Source organism: Aspergillus costaricaensis (genome assembly GCF_003184835.1).
Source record: "Aspergillus costaricaensis CBS 115574 unplaced genomic scaffold BO79scaffold_27, whole genome shotgun sequence".
NCBI lineage: Eukaryota > Fungi > Ascomycota > Eurotiomycetes > Eurotiales > Aspergillaceae > Aspergillus > Aspergillus costaricensis.
The window spans coordinates 259,476-283,314 of record NW_020291827.1 but is presented as its reverse complement, the minus strand read 5'-3'; the positions used below and the strand labels follow the sequence as shown (position 1 = coordinate 283,314).

Genomic DNA, 23,839 nt, shown 5'->3' with positions numbered 1-23,839 from the left:
CGCAGCTCCATTTGTATTCCAATGAGCTTCCTTTACGGCTCGCAGCAATAACTGGCTTGTCCTTACAGTTACTAGTACTTGGAGGCTGTCTATACTGCCTCTAAATATCCACCAAAGCGTTCATCTTTGCAAGCCTCGAACGTTAGCGCGTACGTGATCCTGATTAGATACGTTCAGGCGGTCAGTTCCTGCCGTCAGGGGGAAGCTCGCCGCCTTGGCTCCGGATGTGGGGGTTCGGGGAGGGCCTCGACCGGCAGCGCCTCTCAGGATGTCGTGAAGCTACCCGGTCACTCGAATAGATGAAAGACAGGTGATACAGGTCTGTTTACTTCGCTCCGGGCTTGCCAATCATGCAGGCCTTCGGTATGTTACCCATTCTATTCTCATCAAACAAATCGGGTCACCCAATAGGATGACATGTCTTCTGGCAATTGCGCTAATGATGCAACTTTAGTCCCCAAGAACCGGAGAGTAAGTTGATCATGCTCGATCCATGGAAGTATTGAAGATGCCAATTCCAGGTGCAGCCTCGGTTTGAGTTGATACTCAGAGTAAGGACCATTGATCACATTGCAAATGACCTACCAACTAACTGCTATGGTGGTTGTAGATCATTGACCTCAATAATGTCCCCCTCGTGAGCGGTACCGCTTTCGTCAAATGGCGCCTACCGTCATCTAGTGCGCCTGAACACCACGGCCACACAGATAAGGCGATCATCATAGATCATCGGGCATATTGGAACTATGAGAAGGTCCTGCAGGTCAGGCTCACCATTGACCGCAACCAGACTCTACACGAATGCGAATTGTACTTCGAAGTCATCCAAGAGTTTGCGTCAGGGGGGAACAGTGAGAAGAATCTGCTAGGGAGGATCAGACTCAATCTTTCTGAATATGTGGATAAGAGTGACGATGACGAGGGCATCGTCCGGAGATACTTGATGCAGGATAGCAAGATCAACAGTACACTTAAAGTTGGTATAGCTACACGCCAGGTCGAAGGGGATCGGAACTACATTACGTATGTTGTATACTATACTGGGATGCGCTGCAATACTTTCGAGGAGCATGTTGCTGATGACATTCAGGCCGCCTCTCAAATCAGCCATGGTCTTTGGCGGAATCGCTGGGGTTGTGTCCTCGGAGCAGGGCGAACACGACGATCTGGGCCGGCTTCCCTCGATCAACACCCAGAGCCGCGAAGTGACAGATATGCAAGACATGTACCGCCGCACACTGGCCGCGTCTTGGAATTCGCGGGCGGATGATTTACCGGCCGACAAGCTGATCGAAGAACTGTTCTCCGGTAGCATTAGCTGGGCAGATGGGCATGATGCCCGTGCAGAGAAATCAGTCGAGAATCAGGCAGATCGACTGTCACCACATGGGCGCTCAAGCGTAAGGCAAGCTTCATCAGACAATCGATTGTCTCCTTCGAATTTTGAGAGGCGACCAAGGAGTTCTTCAAGCAATCATTATCGCAACGATGTGAAAGGAACAGACTTTGCCCCAGCCGCTGATCATACACGGAAAAGCGGAAGCATAGAACAGCAACTGTATGACAATCCCAAAGGCAAGGCTTGGAAGAATCGTAGTTCGGAATTTGAACTGTCCGAGTTCGATGTGCGCGAGGATTTGCGAAGTTGGGAGGTCATGAACAAGGAGTGATTCAGTATGGTGCTTTGTGGCGTTAAGCAGTCTCTTGGATAATACCCCTATGACTTTTACTCGTGCCTCTGTTCTTCAACATGTCTGTTTTCTCACTTATGGCACCAGAATGTTGGGGTAGATAACTGCCCCGTGTAAGCGTAGTCTCCGATAACCATATGCTCGGGGTGGGTCCACATTATGAGCTAATCCACTTGTGGACTAGCGGGTAGTTCAGATTGCATCAATTCGAGCTTCAACTTTCCATCCCGGGCTTTTCTTGAACTCCGGTCTGGTGCATTTGGTTTCGTGGTCCATATGCTGTCTCGATCTTCCAACAGTGCAGCAAGTCTTCTAGGCTGCCGGCTGCTCCCAGAATGCAGAGCAAGCTTACTCCCTCCCTCCTTGCGCCGGCATAATGTATCTATCCGGTTCGAATCCACCGAAACTGATGCGAATCACGACGAGACGCCGCCGCAACGCGTATCTTCGCGCCGTACCCCTGGCCACAACCGTCTCCAGCACCACCGACTCAAACGGAGACTGGGTAAAAAAGTACCCATTTCTGTGAGCTCGCTTGGAAATCCTGGTGAGGTCGTAGTGGTCAAGGACCGGCAACGCCGTCGACTACGCATAGCCAAGGATGAGCCGAAGGAGGTCACCGACGAAAATGCCCTTCCTCTCTTTTTGAGGGAAATCGACAATGACGATCAATTTGTTGATAGCGAGCTGCTCAAAACTCGTGTCGAAAGTTTCCGTCTCGATTATGAACCTCATCACAAGTTACCCGTTGCCGATTGGACGGCGCTCCGAAACGAATTCCAGGCGTCATTTACCTACCGGCAGTTATTGGACTATATAATAGAATGGAAGGAGAATGAGTTGGACAGGGACGGAACACCAGAGACGACGCCCACACGCTGGACGCCCGGAGTCTCTGAGTTTCTCGAAAGCAGTTATCTTTCCCGAAAGGGTGTCGCCGATAGAGTTGCAGCGTCGCAAGGTCTCAAGGGAAAATTTTTACTGGCTGAAAGAATACTCCGTGACTGCTGGCATCTCGGAGTCCTTGATGAAGTCGGTCAACTAGATATACAGCTGCCGACGCATATACTGTCTTTGCTCCTCAGTTCGCAGCATTTCTCTTTCGAAGAATTGGCCAACATGCACGACGCAAAGATTGATGTTACGCATTCGCTTGGTCTTGTGAGGATCACAGGAATGCAACGTATCTGCGAATCAATCAGTGAGATTGTACACGATGCCATAGCCAGGGTTCGACAAGAAAGCATTGAATTGCCACCTGACGAAACGAAGACGAAAGTCAACAACCGCATCTACACTCCAGAGTTCCTCTCGTGGGTGACCAAAACCTATAGAGTAGCATTCGAACAAAATACACCACATACGCCAAGCCAAATCTACTATCTTGCCGAAGACAAACAGGATGCAGATAATGCCCGTAGGGCCCTGCACCTTGCCTATTACAGTGGAACTGCTCCTGCTGTACCGTTCAGCACATACCTACCGTCAACTGAGCCAGCCAGTGTCCATGACATTGATCCTGAGAACAACACGTCATGGTTCGAGAGGCAAAAGGCGTGGTTCCGATGGGCCACACCAGCAACGCAGTCTGACGAGGTAAAGCCCTCAGACACGGTAATGTTCGATAACCATCAAACTCGGGTATCCGACGAGCTGTTCAAGCTACTTCGACAGAAATCATCCGTCACTCATCAGGCACATTCTGAAACTGGCGCCGACTTCCATGAATCCATCACGGCAGCAGTCGGCAAATGTCTCTTCCTGCGCAAGCCATTCTTCGAAGAGAGCTCGGTCAACGCTTCTCAGCTGGGCAGAATGTCACTCCCAAGGACCTTCACCACCGACATCCCTCGCGCAGCGCAATTTCTCCGCACGCTCACCCCTAAACCAGTGGACGAGCACCAACAATCCTATCGCTTCCGACTCGTCCCATCAGCTCTTAATGCCAGCGTCTTCCCCCAACTCGAGCTAGAAGTCACTGCCAAAACAAGCAGCACACCCGAAGATGCAACCCCTGACTTCTCCATGCGCAGCGCAAAACTTATCCTCTCCGAAAGCAACGTCGACTACCTCCTCCCGGAGAACGGACTTGACCTCCGCTTCACCCGCAAACTCACCCGGGAGCTCCTCCCCCAGTCCCAGGACAGCGACTCCTTCTCCCTCTCAAACATCGAGGAATCCCTCCGGAGCCTCTTCTCCCGCACCTCCACAACAGACAGAGAACTCCCTCTTCCTCCGTTCACACAAGTCACTCTCCCCCGCGACATCCTTCCCCGGGACGCCGCCGACAGCTCCGCAGAGTACATCTTCCTCCCCGTCAGCGATATCCGGGGAACTCGTATTCACAAGTACGATTTCCGTGGCCAGCAGCTCAATTATGCTTTTTACGAGAGCGGGCCGTTCAACCCGTACCGTACCACGGACTTGTTCCTGAACATGGACATGACAGACGGTTCTGCGTCGGCTGATTCCAACGTTGATGTTTCTTCCGAGAATGTGTCGCGGGATGCTGCTGCGTCCAAGGAAGAGTTCCACACGTTTTATAACACTGCTTGCGCATTGGCTTTCGAGTTGGATAGAGCGAGGCGCTTGGGAGCTGTTTGGAATGATACTATCTGAGTTAGGCTGGCGGGAAGCAGTGTTCGATTGTATAAATAGATTTTTATTTTGATGATATATGTACAGTATGATATAACTTGTAATTGGGAAGACTTTGCCCCTCTCCGCTTCATTTTTTGTGTATTATATACTAGTAGCTAAGTACTATTTCTCATGTCTGATCAAAGTTCCGGTGTTCTTGATCACGAAATATATTTCCGCCGCGGTCTTGAAAAGCCGATGGATGCATAACACCCGAGAGTAGCAACATCTCTAGCACCCAGTGCGCTTTATTGAAGAATTATAAAGACGCCTCTCTACATAGGGGCCCGAAGGGCCGTGTAGTGAGGGTAGTAGTATATTCAATAATATTTAATAATAGTGTATTACTATCATTCACTATTATTACCAGTAATTACTTATTTATTTACTGTTATTGTATAGTTTAGTAACAGTTATATATAGTAATAGTCAGTTATTTATATATTATAAAAAGATTATTTACTGTTATTCTTAGATAAATTTTATTCTAAATTAATAAATTTTATTTAAACCGGGTAATTATACCTTATTATTATAAAATTATATATTATTTAATAACACTTATTAAATTCTATTAATAGAATAAATAATTCTTTATTTAATATTTTATATACTAATAATATCTGTTACTTACAGTTAAAAAAATATTATAAGATTAAATAATATATATAAATTATAAATATTTTTAATTTACTGATTATATTATTCATATAATAATATATTCTTATAATTAAGAATCTTGAAAATTATATAAAATTATATTAAAAATAATAAAAAACTAAATTATAATTATTATATAAAATTAATATTTTATAAATAGTATACTAAATCCAGTCTATTATTATTAATTAATAGTTATTTAAAATTATTATATATTGTTAGGGGTCGCTCCTTGGTTCCAAGAGTACATCGCCTGTTAGACAAGAAGAAATAATTACTATTTAAAATAAAGTCTCAGAGCTTCTGAGATTTTATATATTATATTTAATTAATAAGTAGTAATAAAACTGATTAATTAAATTTTTTAATAAAAACTTATTCTATAATATTACTTTTCTTCTCTAGTAAGATAATAATATAGAAGCCAGTATACTTATAAATTAAAATATTTTAAATTTAAATTTTTAACTAATTTACTTTATTATAATTTTATATTCTATCTTAGTTCTTAATCTTTTTATTTATATTTTTATTTTTAGTACTTAATTTCTAGGTTTTATATTATTTTTATTTTTTTTATTTCTAAATATCTGATATTTATGAATCTTCTTTTTTTATATTTTAATTTTAGTTATATATCTAATATAATTTTTCTTATTATTTTAAATAAAAATCTTTTTTTTAATATAAACTTATCTAATCAGTCTGTTAGTCAGATAATTAATTTAAATTTTTATAAAAAAAAATCTTCTTTTTCTTTTTTTTTCTTTTTTTTTTTTTTTTTTATTTATAAATAAAATAGTCTATATTCTCAGCTAAATATTAGACTAGTCTAGACTAAAAATAAATATATATAAAAATATAAACTTACTATTTTTTATATTTAATAAGAATAAAAAGATTTATTTTCTTTATTTTTATTTTTATATTATTATTTTTCTTACTCTAATTTTATCTTATTTTCTGTTCCAGCTATATTACTTATAGAATTATTTTATTAATTTTAATAAATAAAAAATATATTTTTAATATTTCTCTTAAAGCTGTGATCTCACTTCACTCTAAGTCTAATAATAAAAAATAAATTTTTATTATTTTTTTTTTATCTTTTTTATTTTTTTTTTAAATTATATTTACTTTTTTCTGTATTCTTTTTTTATATAAAATATATAAAAATAATCTTTTTTTTTTTTTTTTTTTTTTTTTTTTTTTTTTTTTTTTTTTTTTTTCCTCTCCTGTTTCTTATTTAATTCTATTAATTTTTATTTTTATTTTAATCTTATTTTATTTATTTTTATTTATTTTTTAGTCTTATTCTGTCTGCTTCTGCTTATATTTTAATTTTATTTATTATATTTATTATTAGATTAAAAACTTTTTTTATTAATATTTATTATATTTTCTAATTTACTGGTCTGTCCAGATACTCTTTATAAAATAAAATAAATTTATTTATATTTTAAAATCTTACTAAGTTCTGGAATAATTTATAATTTAAATATAATATTTAATAAGTTTATATAGCTCCCTGTTCTTTATTACTATAGTTTAAAAAATTATTTTATTATCTCTTTAAAATAATTAAAATTATATTAGAGAATAATAATAGATAAATATACTTATAATTTTTATAATATTTATTACTTATATTATCTGTTCTAATTATAGCCTGATTAATTTTATTTTTATTTTAATATTTAATAATTATACTAGTAATTTATAGATTATTTCTGATAATAAGTATTCTTAATCCCAGATTTATTAGATTATATTAATTTCTGATTATATAAATAATTAAAATTATTATTATTATTCTTCAGAATATTAGTAGTTGACTCTTTAAAATATTAATAATTAATTTTTTAAAGTGTTAATAACTAGCTGAATAATTTTTTTTTTTTTTTTATTATTTAATTTAATAAAATCTTTTTTAGTTCTGGTAGAAGTGTGCTAGATTTAATTATAATTTTTTTTAAAAATTTTTTTATATATAAGTAATAATAGTATCTTAAAGAATCTTAATTAATTTTTATATATTTTATATATAGTCTATCTATTTAATCTAATAATAAAATTTTTAATTTTATTCTCTTAGTTATCAGATTTTTTTTAAGATAATTTTTATTAAGTATTTTTTTTTCTTATTAATATAAATAACTGGAGGCTGCTAATTATTTTTTTATTAAAATAATAATTAATTTATAATTACTGAATATAATAAATTTATATAAAATATATTATAAATTTCAGCAGGTATATCTAAATAGATAGAATAAATATTTAATATTTTAATAATTTAATATTTAATATTTTTCTAGTCCAGCTTCTTACTTGGCTGGTTAATATTAATATTTTTTAAATTTAATTAAATTATATTTTTAGTCTAGTATATTAGAACAGATAATTATATCTAGTTTATTTATTATTCTACTTTTTATTAAATATATATTAGTAATATTCTGATTTAATTATTAGTTTTTTTAATAATATAGATAATATATTTTTCTACTTATATTAAATTTTAGAGGGTTTTATTATATAAAATAAATTAATTTTTAATAAAATTAAAAAGAAATAACTTATATTTATAACTTAAAAAAAACAGAAATATACTAGTAAATATTAAAATTTAAATATTAATAATTAATTTAATAAGAAGAAGAAGCTGGCTCCAGTTACTTTAATTATATTAAATATAAATTTAAAAATAAATTTCTATAATATTATTTACTTGTTTAATAGTTCTATTTATTTAAAAATAATATATTATAAATAACTATCTTTTAATATCTACTAATAAGTATAGTTATTTTTAAATTTTATTTATAAACTGTATCCTGCAGTCAAAGGTAATTATCTATAATAAATTATATTAATATATATAATTATTTAGAACTATTTAAGCTAAGTCTTTAATTATTATTTTTTTTATAACTGCTAATACTACTTCTTTTATAAATTAATTTATAATAACTAGAATATTTATATAACTACTATTCTTTAATAATTTAATAATAAAATTTATATTAATATTTTATTACAGATATTCAGAGATTAAAAAAAATTTTAATAATTTATATTTTTTCTTATATTAAACTTTTATTCTTCTGCAGGTATTACAGTTCTGTATAAATATTTATATATTTTATACTATATTAAATTAGAAATATTTTTAATTTATTATTAAGTATATCTGCTTCCAGTCTAGATATCTAATTATTAATAAATTATAAATTTTTTATATCAGTCCTGTCTGTAAAAATTTATAATTAAAAATTTATTTTTATTTTTTAAAAATTAAATTTTCTTATAAATTAATTATATACTTTAAAATAAAAATTTTTAATTCTAGATTAAATAAGAATCTCTGGGTACTCTTCTAGATTATTTATTTAATTTTTTAATATTAATTATCTTATTTCTTAATTTTCTTTTATAAAGATATTATATTAGCAGGTATAAAAATTATTTCTAAAAATTTAATTTAAATAATTCTACAGTATTTTTCTAATTAAAAAAATTAAAAAATTTATATAATAATCTATTCATCTTAATAATCAGATATATTTTAATTTTTTTAAGAAAGTATATTAATTCAGTTATTTTCTATATTTTTTCAGTAAATAAAAAAGAAGTTAAACTTACTAAAAAAAAATTTTATTAAATATATTTTTTAAATAGTTTTTTTAAAATATAGAAGTACTCCAGATTTTTATAATTTATAATTACTTTAAATTCAGGAATAAAGTGTAGTTTAATATTTTAAATTTTTATATATTTAATAATAATTAATAATTTTTTATTATAAATTTTATAATTATATTCTACAGATACTAATTATTTTAAAAAATAAATATATAAATATAATTTTCTTTTCTTATTATATTAAAATAAGTATTTTTTAAAATTATAATCTAAAAAATTAGTCTTAAGAACAGTCTGTCTATTAAAATTAAAAAAAATAAATATTAATTTTATATAAAATATTTTTTTTAAATATAAGAAGCTTTTTTAATATTCCTGGATTTACTAGAACTGTATATCTTTTTTAATAAGATTATAAAAAGACTTAAGTAATCCTGAGAAATTTAATATGAATTAATAATAAAAATTAATAAATCTGATAAATCCATATACTTTTTTAATTATTATAAATAATTTTTATTTTTAAATTATATAAATTTTTTTTAAATTTATACTTACTCCCTGTCTAGTCTTAATAATAAATCTAAAATATTTTATTTTCTTTTACTTAAATTTATATTTATTAATATTTAGATATAATTTAATATTTTATAATTTAATTAAGACTCTTCAGACCTGCTCCCAGTATTATTATAAAATTTTAATTAAAAAAATAAATATATTATCTAGATAAGTAGAATAAAATTTATTTAAGTATTTTTATAAGATTTAATTAATATATTTCTAAAAAATACTGGAAATATTTATAAGCTTAAATAAAATAATTAATTATTTATAAAATCTATATTAAATATAGAAAACTGTCATCTATTCTTATTTTTTAATAATATATATTTTATAAAATACTGCAGAAATATTAAGCTTAATAAATTATTATACTTTTTTAATCTAGTTTAATATCTCATGAATTAAAAATAATAGATATTAATTCTTTTTTATAATAATATTTAATCTATAATAATTAATACAGAAATAGAGATTTTTTTTTAATTTTTAAATAAAAAGTATAAAAGCTGTAATTAATAAGCTATTTATCTAAATAAATTCTTTATTTAATAATTTTATAAGTTTTTTTCTAAATATAATAAGTTTTTTTTAAAATATATTATATAAGAGCCCCCATGGGGGCTAAAATATTTTTTTATTTTTTTTTTTTAATTTAATAAAATAATTAATACCTGATCTGTAATATAAAAATAAAATTTTTATATTTTTTAATTTAAATAGATTTAAGAATTACCAGTATTATTTTAATAATTTATTCTTTAAGTTTAATTTAAATTTAATATATAAGATCTTTTTTATATTTTTCAGAAATACAGTAAATATTTTTATCTTTAATTATAATATTCTTTTTTTTTTCTTAATTTATGCTTGGAAGATAGTAGCTAATATTTAAATAAAAATATATATAAATTAAAATATTTATATAATTTTAATCTAAGTCTAGATTATTCAGAGATAAACTTAGTTTTAATTTAATTTAATTTTTTTATTATAGTATTCCAGCTAAGAAAGATTTAAGATAATATTATACTTTAAATTATAATTAAATATATATATATAAAACCCAGATTTAGTATATGTCCTGATATCTAGATATACTTAAATAATATAATTAATAATCTTCTTTTCTCTAATTCTAGATATTAAAATTAAAATAATAAAGACTAGATCCAGTTTATTCTTTCTTATATATTTTAAATTAATAATATTATAAATAAAATATTTAATATTAATTATAATACAGGCATTTACTACTTAGTTAATAATAATTTCTAGAAATAATAGTTTAGAATTTATATATTTTTTTTTAAAAATTTTTTATTAAAAGTAATTTTTTTTATTTAAAAATTTCTATTTATAATTTTATATAAAGACTATTTTTTTCTCTAGTTCTTATTTTATTTATTATTTATAATTTTTTCTTTTAAATATTTTTTATATTTTATAATTACTGCTTGGACTAAGAATCAGAATATAAATTTTTAATAATAATTTTTAATTAAATATCTGTTCTTTCTATACCGGAGGTAAAAATTTATTTTTTTTTTTATTATAATTTTCTAGTTAAAATCTATTTAGCAGGATAAGAATTATATTAATTTAAGTTTTTAAACTAGACTATATATCTCTATCTTTTATTATCTATTATTAAAATAATATATTTTTAATTTATAATATTTTTTATATTATTTATTAAGGTTATACGGGGGCTGTAAGTCTATATATATTATTAATAATTCTAATATTTTTTTTTAAATATTATTTATTTTATATCATAATTATATTATTAAAACTAATTATAATATTTTTTATAAAAAAGATTCTTTTCCAGGCTGATAATAATTTATAATAATATATAATTAATTAAGTTTTTTAATACTATAATTTTAGAAGTATCTTTTTATATTATACTATCTGTCTAGATTAAGATAATATTAAAATCTTTTAAGAAATCTTTAAAGTTCTTATTATTCTATTAAAAAAAATATAATTTTTTTAAGATTTTTATTTTCTGATTCTTATTTTTGTAAACTTTATCTAATTTTTTTATTATTTCTTTATAAATAGCTATGCTATTTATATTTTAATATTATAATAAAATTTTTTTTTCTATATTTTTTTTTAATTATTTAAATATATAAGCTACCTGGAATATATTATCTAAATATATAATTAAATTTATAAGAAACTTAAATTACAGGTATATTTTAAATTTAAAATAATTTCTTTTATTCTATCTGTTAAAAAATTTAATTTTTAAATATATAGATTTTAGTTACAGAGCTGTGTACAGAAAAAAAAAAATAATAATATTATAAAAAATATTATTTACAGCTTGGATATTAATAATATTTTATAATTTTATAATATATTAATTTAACTATTTATATTTATTTTATTAAATTTATTAATAGTAATTTTATTATTTTATTATTTATTATTTAGTCTTTTCTAGCTTATTAATAAGATCAGTAAAAAATTATAATTATATTATATTATTTATTATTCTTTTATTCTATTTTATTTTATTCTATTATATTTTATTAATTATATAGTCAGATTTTATACTGTAGATTTATCTAATAAGCTATTTCTAATATTAAGAATTATCTCTTGGTTCTAAGAGTATATTATTTATTAAATAAGAAAAAATAATTACTATTTAAAACAGAGTCTCGGAGCTTCTGAGATTTTATATATTATGTTTAGTCAGCAAACAGCAACAAGGCTAGTTAGCCAAGTCCTCTAGTAGGGACTTGTCCTGTAACAAATATATTCTATAAATATTATAATCTATCTATTTAAATTCTAGTCTAGTATTCTTTTTTTTATTTTATTTATATTTTTTAACTCTTATCTAGTATTATTATTTTTATTTTTATTTTTATTCTTATTTTTATATTTATACTTACTATCAGTATTATATTTATTTTTATTCTTATTTCTATTACTCTGCTGTTGTCTCTATTTATTAATATTAAATATAATTTTAATTATTTTATTCTTATTCTAAATAGCTAGTTCTAGTTCTTATAAATAAAATTTAACTATATTTATTTTATTATTAAAATAATCTGATCTATCAGATTCTTTTAAAAAAAAATATTTTTTTTTATATATTTTAACAGGATTATCTTCTATAAATTTATTTATATTAATAATTAAATAAATATAATATATTTTAATTACAAGCACTGAATAGTAAGAAAAATTCTTAATATTAAGCTTATTTTAAAATTTATTATAATTATATAAATTGTCAAAGACATGCAGAATAAAATAATAATTTTATTTATTTAATAAAATAATACTAGATATATTTATAAAATATTATTTATTAATATTTATAAAATAAATTAATATTATAAGCTGTATTATAATATCTGATATTAATTAATATTATTTATAAAAATTTTTTATTATTCTTTTTACTTATACTATAATTAATTTTTATTTAAATTAAAATAATTATTAATAAATAACACTTACTAGACCTAAGAAAAGATATTAAATATCTAATTAAATTTAAACTAACTAGTTATAACCTGGTAAACTAGAATAAAATTAATTAATTAATAAATTTTTTATATTTATTAAAAAAAGAAAATAAAAATCTAATTATTAAATTTTTTTAATACTAGATCTAAGAACTTATTTTTTTATATTTTATAAAGATTACAAATATAGACTACTATATTTTTATATATTTTATAAATAATAGAAAAACTAGAAAATATTTATTTAATTAGTTATATTATTTTTTTATTATTTAAAATAATAATAAATTATTATTATATATAGAGAGTCATTTCCTTAAATATCTTATTATCTGATTTAGAAACTCTGATTTAATTAAATAAATTAATAGAAATAATTAGCTTCAGCTGAGTTAATCTATTTTCTTATAAATTATTATAATTAATAAATAATTATTTTTATAAAAACTGCTAGTATAATTAAGAATTATTATTTTTATTAATTTAATTATCAGAATTAAGCTCTTGCTTGCTAAAAAAATAAATAAATATTAAGATTTTTCAAGAATTTTATAATAATAATAATATAATAATAATATTTAATATTATTACAGTTATAGTAATATATTCTAGCTAGAATAGACTAGTTAAATTCTAGCTTTAGAAAAGTAAAAAATCTAGTCTATTTATTTTCTTTTTTATAATTTTATATAGAGAAGCCCGGCTTTAAAAAAATTAAATTATATTATTTTTTATTTTAATTATCTTTAATACTTGCTCAGAATATATTTTTAATTATAATATTTTTTTTAAAAGTTATTATTATTAGCAGTATATAAATATTTAATATTTAAAAAATATTATTTATTTTATTATATTTAATACTAGTAGTACTTCTTACATGGGTTCTAATTAAAAAAAAAATAAATTTATTAAAAATAAGATTAGTATTAAGTTAATATTAATTAATATATTTTAAAATAATATTTTTAAAATTTATTTTAAATAATATCTACTATCTTCACCTGTCAAATATTAGTAGAAATATAAGATAAATACTAATATAATAATATTATAATATAAAAACTAATTATTAAATACTTTTATATAATAAAAATAAATAAAAGAAGATAAGAAAGCATCTATAATTTAAATATTATTTTTTTATTATTAATAATATATTAATAAATAGATACTGTTGGGATGTCCAGTATATAAATATATTTATATATAAAATATATTTTTTATTATAAATATATATTTATAGCTTTTCTATACTATCCTATATATTTTCTTAGTAAATCTTTATATTATTATTAATTTATTTTTTAATTAATTATATTATCTTTAATATCTGCCGGCCTCTTATATTCCTTAATTTATTTATTTTATAATTATTTATAAATTATCTATAGAAGTCTTTTACAGTATAACTATAATCTTATTTTTTATAGAAAAAATAATTATTATATTTTTAGTAGTTAGAACAGATATTACTGCTACTATAAGAATAAAATAAATATAATTATATAAAAAAAAGAACTTTCTATTAAATATAATATAATATAAAAATAAAAATAATTAATATAATTTTTAAATTAAAGCCATACCCCAAGTTCTAGTTTAATTATAATATTTCTAATTTTAATATCTGTATTTTTAATCTGGAATATAAAAAAATTAATATTAATAATTTCTTTTTTTATATTTATCTTATTTTTAATAAATATAAGTAGCTGTTCTCTGAGACTTTTAAAATAATTTATATTTATATTAATAAATATATTAATCTACTAATTTTATTATATCTAGTTTTTATTTATTAATACATATATCTAGGTACTTCATGAAGATTATTAATAAAAAAGATTTTTATTTTTATATCTATATATACTTCTTTTATATTATCTATATTAATAAAATATTATTTTATATTAATGCTGATTATCTCTAGACTAATATATATAATATTTTTAATAAATTCCAGAATATTATTATCTGTATAAATATTAGTTAGATTATTTTATTTATTTATATTTATAATATTAATTATATTATTATTATTAAGATTTTTTATTATTCCATGTACAAATTTCCTGGCTATTAAAAAATTATTATTTCTAAAAATTAGAATTTTAATTCTATCTGTTATAAGAACTATATCTAGCTTTATTAAAAAAATAAATTTAAATAAAATAATATCTATAGCCTAGTTTCTGTATTTAAATAAATTTATTAAAAATTATAAAAAATATAACTAATATTTTTAAAAACCAGAAAACTATTTTTTCTGGTTTTTATTTATTATTAATTAAAATTTAATTATTTTTTTATAATATATTCTGTAAAAGCCTTTCTCTAAATATTTTATATTTAATATTTTATTAATTAATAATAACTAGCTAAGCTACTGCAAATATTTATTTATTTAAAAAAGAATTTTTAAAACTACTTGAAATCTCTTATATTATCTGATTTATTATTTTTTTAATATTAGTAATATTTTTTTTTTAAATTTTTTATTTTTTACAAGAGCTACTAGTTCCTTATTTTAAATAATTTATTTATTTATTAAAAATCTGGCGGCCGACTTATCAAGTATAAATATAAAATTAATATATATTATAATAATTAAATCTGGCAAGATTTTGTTAAGATTATATTTTATAAAATAAATATTAAAAAAATTTAAAATTTAATATTTATAAATAAATACAATTCTAGTCTATCTTATATAGAGTATTTAGTTAATAATTTAATTTATAATAATTTTTAAGATAGTTGGAAAAAAGAAATAGAAATTATAATATATTATCTAAAGATTAAATCTGGTTAAATTTATTAAATAACTTATTATTAATATTATATAATAATTAGAATTATAAATAAAATCTTTAATAATATAGGTCTGCTTATTAACAGTAAATCTAATATATATAATTATATAATTAATATTTACTTTAATAAGAGCTGTTAAAATATATACTTATTTTTCTAGAAAATAAATCTAAATAATTATTTTTTTTTTAAAAAAAATATCTGGTTTTACAAAATAAGCAGTATTATTTATATTTTAGATATATTTCTTAAGAATTATTTTAAATTACCAGTATCAAGTTCTATCTTATTAATAAAATTATTAATTATTAATACTTTTATATAAATTATCTTTTTAGCTTAATTATAAAAGCTTTTTATAAAAGATTTTTTTATTATAATCTTACTCTTTAATTTAAATTAAATATAATTTATTTATTTATAATACTGAACAGTACCAAGCGCCTTTATTATTTATATTAAATCTAAATTAATCTTAATATTTATAAATTTTAATTAATTAAAATTTATTATTAATTTATACAGCTTGCCTATATATTAATATATTTATTTATTATTTTTTTTATTTATAATAAAAATATTTTATTTATAAACAGTCTCATAGGTCTTATATACTATAAATTTATTAAATTTAAATATTAATATTATAATTTTCTTAAAGATTAGAGATATATCTGTTTTAATTTTTTAAATTAATTTAATTAATAATACTGATTCTTATATTCTTCTAATTATTATCTATACTAGAATTCTTTGGAGTTAATATAAGATAGTATTAGTATTATTTTCTTTATTTAAAATATACTTAATCAGAAATTACTGACTATAAAGAATTTTTTTATTATTATTACTAATTATAATATTTATTATCTGGTTTACCTGTATAATATTTATTATAATATTTATTTAAAAATTAAGCCGGAGGAGGAGCTTTTTATATTCTAAAAAATCTTTTATATTATTATAAAATAATATGGCTGTTAATAATAGTCTAAATTCTATATATAATTATATATAAATAAAAGATAATTTTAATAATAAATTTTATAATATATATATTTTATTAAATATTATAATTTTAAAAAGATTATATAGATTTCCAGGAAAACCAGCCAGTATTCTTAAATTAATTATATTATATTTTTATTTTTTTATTATATATCATGCTTTAACTACTTATGAATTATATTAGATTTTTAATATTTAATAAAATATAATTATAATTATTTTAATACTGTTAATACTATCTTTAAATATAAAATATTTTTATATTAATTTATTTTTAATAAAGTCTTCTTCTTGATAGTAATTATTATTATAATATAATATAATAATAAATAAATTAATTATTAATATAATTTTATTTACTTATTAATTAATTAAATAGAGCAGAATTATAATCAAAATTAAATAATTTTTTAAAGATTTTATTCTATCTCTGACAATTTTATTATATTTATATTTTTATTAATTAAGAATCTATATTCTATCAATTATAAAAATTTTTTATAATATTCTAATATAATATTTATATATAGAAGAAAATTAACAGTCTTCTAGATTTTTTTTATTTTAATAATATTAATAATTATTATTTTTATTATTAAGTTAATAAGTTTTATATTAATTATATAATTTATATAAATTAATTATTAAAATTTTAATTATTAGCTGTAGATCATGTCTTTAAACTAGAAATTATTTTTATTAATATTTAGATTTATATAGATCTTATTTTTATTATTAAACTAATATTTCTCTGTATTTAATTATTTTTTATATATTATAATTTTTTTATAATCTTTAAATATAGGCTGTATTAAAAGATTATTAATATTTATATTAATATTAAAAGATTATTAAAGATTCTCCACTATCTAGTAGACAGTAAATTTAAAAATATTATTTTATAATATTTTTAATATATTAATAATCTTCTTTGCTCTTTTTTGCCTTGGGGTATTATTAAATTATATTTTTATATTTAATATTTAATTAATATTAATATTATTAGTTATACTAATTAGATACTTTATCTTTTTTAATATATATAATTTTAATAGCTGAAATATAGTTTTTATTCTTATATATATCTAGAATAGATCTTTAAAATTAAAAATATATAATTATTATTTCAGAATAAACTTTTTTTTATTTATTAATAATTTATATTTTTAAGTTATTTTTTCTTTTTTATTTTATTAATTAGTAGACAGGCTGGACAGGCTAAAATTATTTAATTTTAATTTAAATTTTAGCTTTATTTTAATAATATTTATAGTAATAACAGTTTTAATTATAATATTATTAATAATTTCTGTAGTAATAGCAGTCTTTATAAATCTTATTTAATAAATTTTAATAGACTCTTATTTTATAATATTTTAAGTTTTTTTAATTAATTATAAAAGACTTTTATAGATTATTTTTAAAATATTTATTTAATAAATATATTTTAAATAGTATACTTCCCCTGCTTGGTTTATATATCTAAAAAAGATTATATATTTATATAAATATATTTTTTAATATTTATATTATTATATTTATTTTATTAATATATAGATTTTTTTAATAAAAAATATTATTTTTATAATTCAGATTCTCAGATCTCACAGAGTATATAAAATATATAATATAATTATTTATATTTTATATAATTTTATTAATATACCTCCAGCTGTATTTAGTTAATTTTTATATTTTATTTTAAATTATAAATTTTTATATATGGGTTAAGCTAGTTCTATATTTTTATATATTATTATTAATTTAGTTAAGATATTTTTATAGCTTTAGTTAATATAGCTTAATAAAATTAAATTATAATTATTTTTTTTATTTTTTTTTATTATTAAGTTTAAGAAATTTAATTAAATTTTTTTTATTTTTTTTAATAATTTCTTAAACTGAATTTTCTTTTATTAAAAGTATTTTTAGTTTCTGTTTTATATCTATATCTGTTTTTTTTAGATTAATATTTTATTTTTATATTATCTATAAAAGTCTTTCAGCTTATTTATATTTTAATTAATAATATTTTTAAATTTATTTTTTATTATGTCAAATTAGCCTTCTGTAAAAATATTTAGAATTTTATATAAAAATTATAAAAATAAAAATAATACTTAAAAAAGAGAAGTTATAAATAAAAAAAAATATAAAGAAAGAAAGTTATAAAGAAAAAAATTATAAAAAAGAAAATTATAAGAAAAAAAAAATATAAGATTTTTAATAAAGAAAAAATAAAGTAACAGTAAATGAACTGTAGAGAATATATTTAATATAATAAATAATAAATAAAATAGCTTTTATTAAATAGATTTAAAAAGAAAATTAATCAGCTTTTTATAGTAGTAAATAATTATAAAATAAGCTTTAAATAATTATATATTTAGATATAGTTTATATATATAATATAAATATTAGTATAACTATTATATATAATATAATAGAATATTTACTATATATTTTAGTCAGTAATTATTAGTAATGGTTATGTAACTGGCCACAACCCCCGGTAACTTATGCCAGCGGCCTACTATGTATGTAGTGCGAACCGATAAATTGCTTTTTGAAATCAAATTCCAATAAAGTCGTAGAAATCAATAATCCCTCTCCGAAGACCATCCTCCCATGCCTCTGAATTCTCCTCCAGCTGCTCCGGGTCTATATCTCTTTTGCGCTGCTGAACCCACAACTCTATATCATAGATCTTGTCCGCACCTTTCCGCGGTGCCAGAATGCCTTGAACACCAGCGCCAAAGAATCGCAACGCATCATCGTATCCCAAGTTCCAGCCATGGACAAAACTTTGACGTTGATTCGAGCCCCAAGACTCCGAGACTTGCGACAAAGCCTTCTCCTGGAATCGTGATCGTTCGGCTTTGGCTTGGTTGGCTTTCTCTCGGACTTCTGTTTCGGGTAGCGTCATTTGACTAGGTATTTGAACTTTACCATTTGAGATGTCGCTCCTGAATTGAGGAATGTTGGTCTCGCAACCCTCGAAAACCCGTTTGTTACATTGTGCCTGGTTGTCGTTGATGTATACAGGCAGAGATGCGTCAATGGCATTGGCTATTTGGATGATTTCGTCGTAGCATTCGCACATGTCTGGGGCGGGTTCACATCCGGAGGATACGGAGAGTCCGACTACCCCGGACATAGAATGAAAGGTTATTTCTTGGGCAAGGAAAGCGACGCAGTCCCGGGCTATTGTTCGATCTTTGGCACTCGCACAGAGATTTACACCGCTGGCACTGGCCTGGAAATCAATGAGGATACCGATCCCGTGGAACCAGCATTTTTCGATGAGATGCTTCACGGTACTCCAGCATTGGTGGTACACTTCTGATGGATCCCCTTCGAAGGATGTTCCCCGACTGAATACGGGTCCGAGGGAGTAGAAGCTCAATGGTAAGCGGAGGGTTCGGCAGTGCGCTACATCTTTGAGCCAGGCAAGGTCATTGTCGGTCAATGCGGAGTGCCAGTGGGATTCCCATTTCTGTTTGGTTTGCTCGAGTCCGGTGGATGCTATGGATCTGGACAGGATATACTGCGGTTTAGTACCTAAAGGGAAGGAAACATGTGTGTGGGGAGGTTTTAAGGTGTTGGCTAGTACTACCTACGTTTTGAGTAGCTGTAGTTCATTTGACTCGCCAGCAGTATTGCGCGGACCGAGTACAAAGACAGATCCCAGACTCGCTCCAAATTGCTGCCGGAAGCGGTATATGTCCTTGTCCTTGGGCGGTATAGGACAGTATAGTTCTGGCATATTTTCTTGTTTGGTTCGAAAAAAAAAAAAAAAAAAAAAAAAAAAAAGGTATACTAGATATTGTTGGTCAGGTGACAGAGATGTCTATGAAAATAACAGATTGGATGTGGTATGAAATGGTATTATAGAACAAGGGCAAATAGTAATACTGCAATAGATCAGATGAAGAGCAATTGTTCCGCCAGCAGCATGATAGGAGTAGTAGAGGATGATGAAGTGTTATGAGAAGCAGCACTTGACCCTGAAGATCAGATGAGTTTCCCAAAATGGCAACCCCTCACAAGCAATAGCTGCCCTAATGAGGGGAAACATTCATCAGACTCAGAGATTTCAGGGGGTAGAAGTGAATGGAGTGCCACGTAAGAATTACTAGTGAAACCGGGAATCTTAGGGTGCAGGAGAGAACAGAAGTCAGAGGCAGAAAACATGGTGATGGGGGTTACAGAATAAAGAGAAACCGGAGTGACCAAACCATAGGATCCCCGGGCGGGACTGACGTAGTTGGCAGACTGGAGTCTGGCTTTAAGGCTTTTTTTTTTTTTGGAGAAGTGATGGATGGTTCAACTTCCGTTCAGACTAGCGAGGGGCTCCGCATTTGGCCGAGTGTCCGTGCTGCTGTTACTGCTGAAAATGTCGCCTGTCATCTTTCACTTCTAAGCCTCGTTCCTCTCCATTTACATATTGTGAACCGTTTTGATTTCTTGCGCTCTCCTCTTTCATTTGATTTTTCTCGTTTCACGGGTCTGCAGCTCCAGTAGTCGCCGACCGTGCTGCAAGTCCGTGGTGCCCAATCGGTGTGTGTTCAGTCATGAATTTGATGCAGACCGAGTAACCGGCCAGGCATGGAGAGAACACGGGTTGCTAAGGTCAGTGCTATTTGAGTGCTTCAATCCAGCAGTCGAGCGCACCCACGATGAGATATCCCGACTAACGACTTCTGTGATGCTTCAGGTTGAAGATGTGACCTTGGCGCGCCGAGGCGAGCAAGTGGTCGGCACTCTCCACCTCACCCCTCACCATATTATCTTCTCTCACACTCCTCCTCCTCCTCCTTCCTCCTCCACCGATGCGTCTCAGGCTCCGGGCCCTTCTGGTCGGCCAAAAGAGCTTTGGATCACATACCCCATAATCTCCTTGTGCACCTGCCGCCCCACCCCCGCCGCATCCCGCCAGCCGTCCTCCATTCGTCTCCGGTGCCGTGATTTCACCTTTGTCTGCTTCTATTTCACCACGGAGAGCAAGGCGCGTGACGTTTACGAAACCATCAAATGCTGGACCTGTAAAGTGGGCCGCATTGATAAGCTGTACGCTTTCTCATACCGCCCTCCCCCTCCTGAACAGAAATTCAATGGTTGGGAACTGTACAATCCTAGCAAAGAATGGGCTAGACAAGGCGTCGATCAGGCTGGTTCTGGATGGCGGATCTCTCAACTGAATACAGACTACGGGGTAAATTTCCACGCAAATTACCGTGTGAGTTGCTGTATTGACTCTTACTTTCCAGTTTTCTGCCACCTATCCAGCTCTTCTACCGGTCCCCTCGGCCATTTCTGACAATACACTTAATCACGCCGGAAAGTATCGGTCCCGAGCGAGAGTGCCAGTTCTTACATATCTTCATCCGGTGAACAACTGCTCAATCACACGGAGCTCACAGCCTCTTGTCGGTGTGCGACAAAATCGCAGCATTCAAGACGAAGCGTTGCTAGCGGCTATCTTTTCAACCTCGCGCTCAGAGAGACCTCTTGCAAGCTTCACCCCGCCTGGCTTCGATTCGGATTCCTCCAATTCGACCCCAGGAAACGCTTCACGCAGTCATATGCTGGCTGATCTGACTGTCCCTGATGACTTGGAAGATGAGTTGTTGAGCCCTGTCCGCGAGAATCCGGAGGGGAAAGCCCAAGTTTATGGTGCCCAGCAGCACAATCTCATTGTTGATGCTCGTCCCACGGTCAATGCCTTCGCCATGCAAGCTGTTGGGCTTGGATCGGAGAACATGGACAACTACAAATTTGCCACCAAGGCTTACCTTGGAATTGACAATATCCATGTGATGAGAGACTCATTGAGCAAGGTGATTGATGCGCTCAAGGATTCAGATGTAACCCCACTGGGTCCTAATAAAGACCAACTTGCACGGAGTGGATGGCTAAAGCACATTTCCGGAATTCTAGACGGTGCTCGGTTGATCGCTCGGCAGGTTGGTCTCCAGCATTCGCACGTCTTGATTCACTGTTCCGATGGATGGGATCGTACGAGTCAGTTGAGTGCACTGAGCCAGATCTGCCTTGATCCTTACTATAGGACGATGGAAGGCTTTATGGTACTGGTGGAGAAAGATTGGCTATCCTTCGGTCACATGTTCCGACACAGATCAGGACACCTGAACAGTGAGAAGTGGTTCCAAATCGAGAACGAGCGGATTGGGGGTGATTCCAACCGTGGGTTTGGCGAAGGCGGTGGCGCAGGCAGAGCTCTTGAGAATGCGTTCTTAAGCGCCAAAGGATTCTTTAATAGAGATAACAACAGCCGCGACGCAATCGGAGAATCAGATGGGGAGATGCAAAGCTACGACGCAGAAAATCTGAAGAAGCCTAACAATGCTTTACCCCGAACCGCCGCCGCCGACAAGGAGGTTACCAAGGTGAAGGAGACGAGTCCAGTCTTCCATCAATTCCTTGATGCAACGTATCAGTTGCTGTACCAATATCCTACCCGATTCGAATTCAACGAGCGGTTCCTGCGCCGTCTTTTATACCACCTCTATTCATGCCAATTTGGAACCTTTCTTTTCAACAGTGAGAAAGAACGCGCAGATTGGAACGCGAAGGAACGAACTCGGAGCGTGTGGGACTACTTTCTGGCGCGGAGGGAGCAGTTTACCAATCCACAGTACGAACCTCAGATCGACGACCACAAGCGTGGACAGGAGCGACTGATCTTCCCCCGAATCAACGAGGTCAGATGGTGGAGTGAGTCGTTTGGTCGCACCGATGCGGAGATGAACGGCGTGCGGTCCTCTGGTTCTAGGCCACCCATTGGGCGTGATGCGACTAGTACTCAGCCATCACCAGTGCTGACCGGAATTGAAACCGCTAATCATTCTCTCGGCGCTGGATCGTCTGGGAAAGATACTTTAAGTGCAGCCTCCACTGGAATGGCGGCAGTAACTGCGGGAATCTCGAATCTAGCCTTCCCTAAGAGCAAAGAGGACGGGCAGGATCCTAAGAGCTTGAATCGGATGGAAGTGGAGATGCAGTAGCCCACGCAACGAAAGCTGTGATGATGTGGTTACGAGGCAGTGGATCATGGTGCACGATCTGGGTATGCCCGGCTCGAGCAAGAAATTTCGTATCATCTCTGCGACGTATGCTTGTGGATCTAGTGCGTGCTTGGGACGTTGCATCTCCGGGGAAGTAGAGTACAGTTTACAGTCAGACAGAGAGACAGAGAGAAGATTATGATTAAATGAATACAAAAGAGCGGGAACCAGCAGAATGCATACAGATGCTGGAGTCGGGATATGGGCTTTGAGTGTTAGTTCCAGT

General features: G+C 27.5%; 3 protein-coding genes across 3 annotated transcripts; 2 read left to right on the top strand and 1 right to left on the bottom strand.

Moving 5' to 3' along the window:
• Positions 1-263: 263 nt before the first annotated feature.
• On the top strand, positions 264-4,339 carry BO79DRAFT_199764 (uncharacterized protein). The gene is made up of 6 exons (XM_025681441.1): positions 264-363; positions 455-471; positions 528-551; positions 611-1,023; positions 1,091-1,666; positions 2,000-4,339. The coding sequence occupies exons 1-6, from the start codon at positions 351-353 to the stop codon at positions 4,308-4,310; spliced, it is 3,354 nt and encodes a 1,117-aa protein (XP_025536960.1). The 5' UTR covers positions 264-350; the 3' UTR covers positions 4,311-4,339.
• Positions 4,340-19,097: 14,758 nt separating this feature from the next.
• Positions 19,098-20,291, bottom strand: BO79DRAFT_199761 (uncharacterized protein; the record flags this gene model as incomplete). The annotated part of the gene is made up of 2 exons (XM_025681440.1): positions 19,098-20,058; positions 20,146-20,291. 2 exons carry the CDS (start codon positions 20,289-20,291, stop codon positions 19,098-19,100), a joined length of 1,107 nt encoding a protein of 368 aa, XP_025536959.1.
• A 687-nt stretch (positions 20,292-20,978) lies between these two features.
• Positions 20,979-23,819, top strand: BO79DRAFT_178026 (phosphatidylinositol-3-phosphatase YMR1). Its single transcript, XM_025679960.1, has 3 exons — positions 20,979-21,157; positions 21,243-21,740; positions 21,796-23,819. Exons 1-3 carry the CDS (start codon positions 21,134-21,136, stop codon positions 23,551-23,553), a joined length of 2,280 nt encoding a protein of 759 aa, XP_025536958.1. The 5' UTR covers positions 20,979-21,133; the 3' UTR covers positions 23,554-23,819.
• The last annotated feature ends 20 nt before the right edge of the window (positions 23,820-23,839 follow it).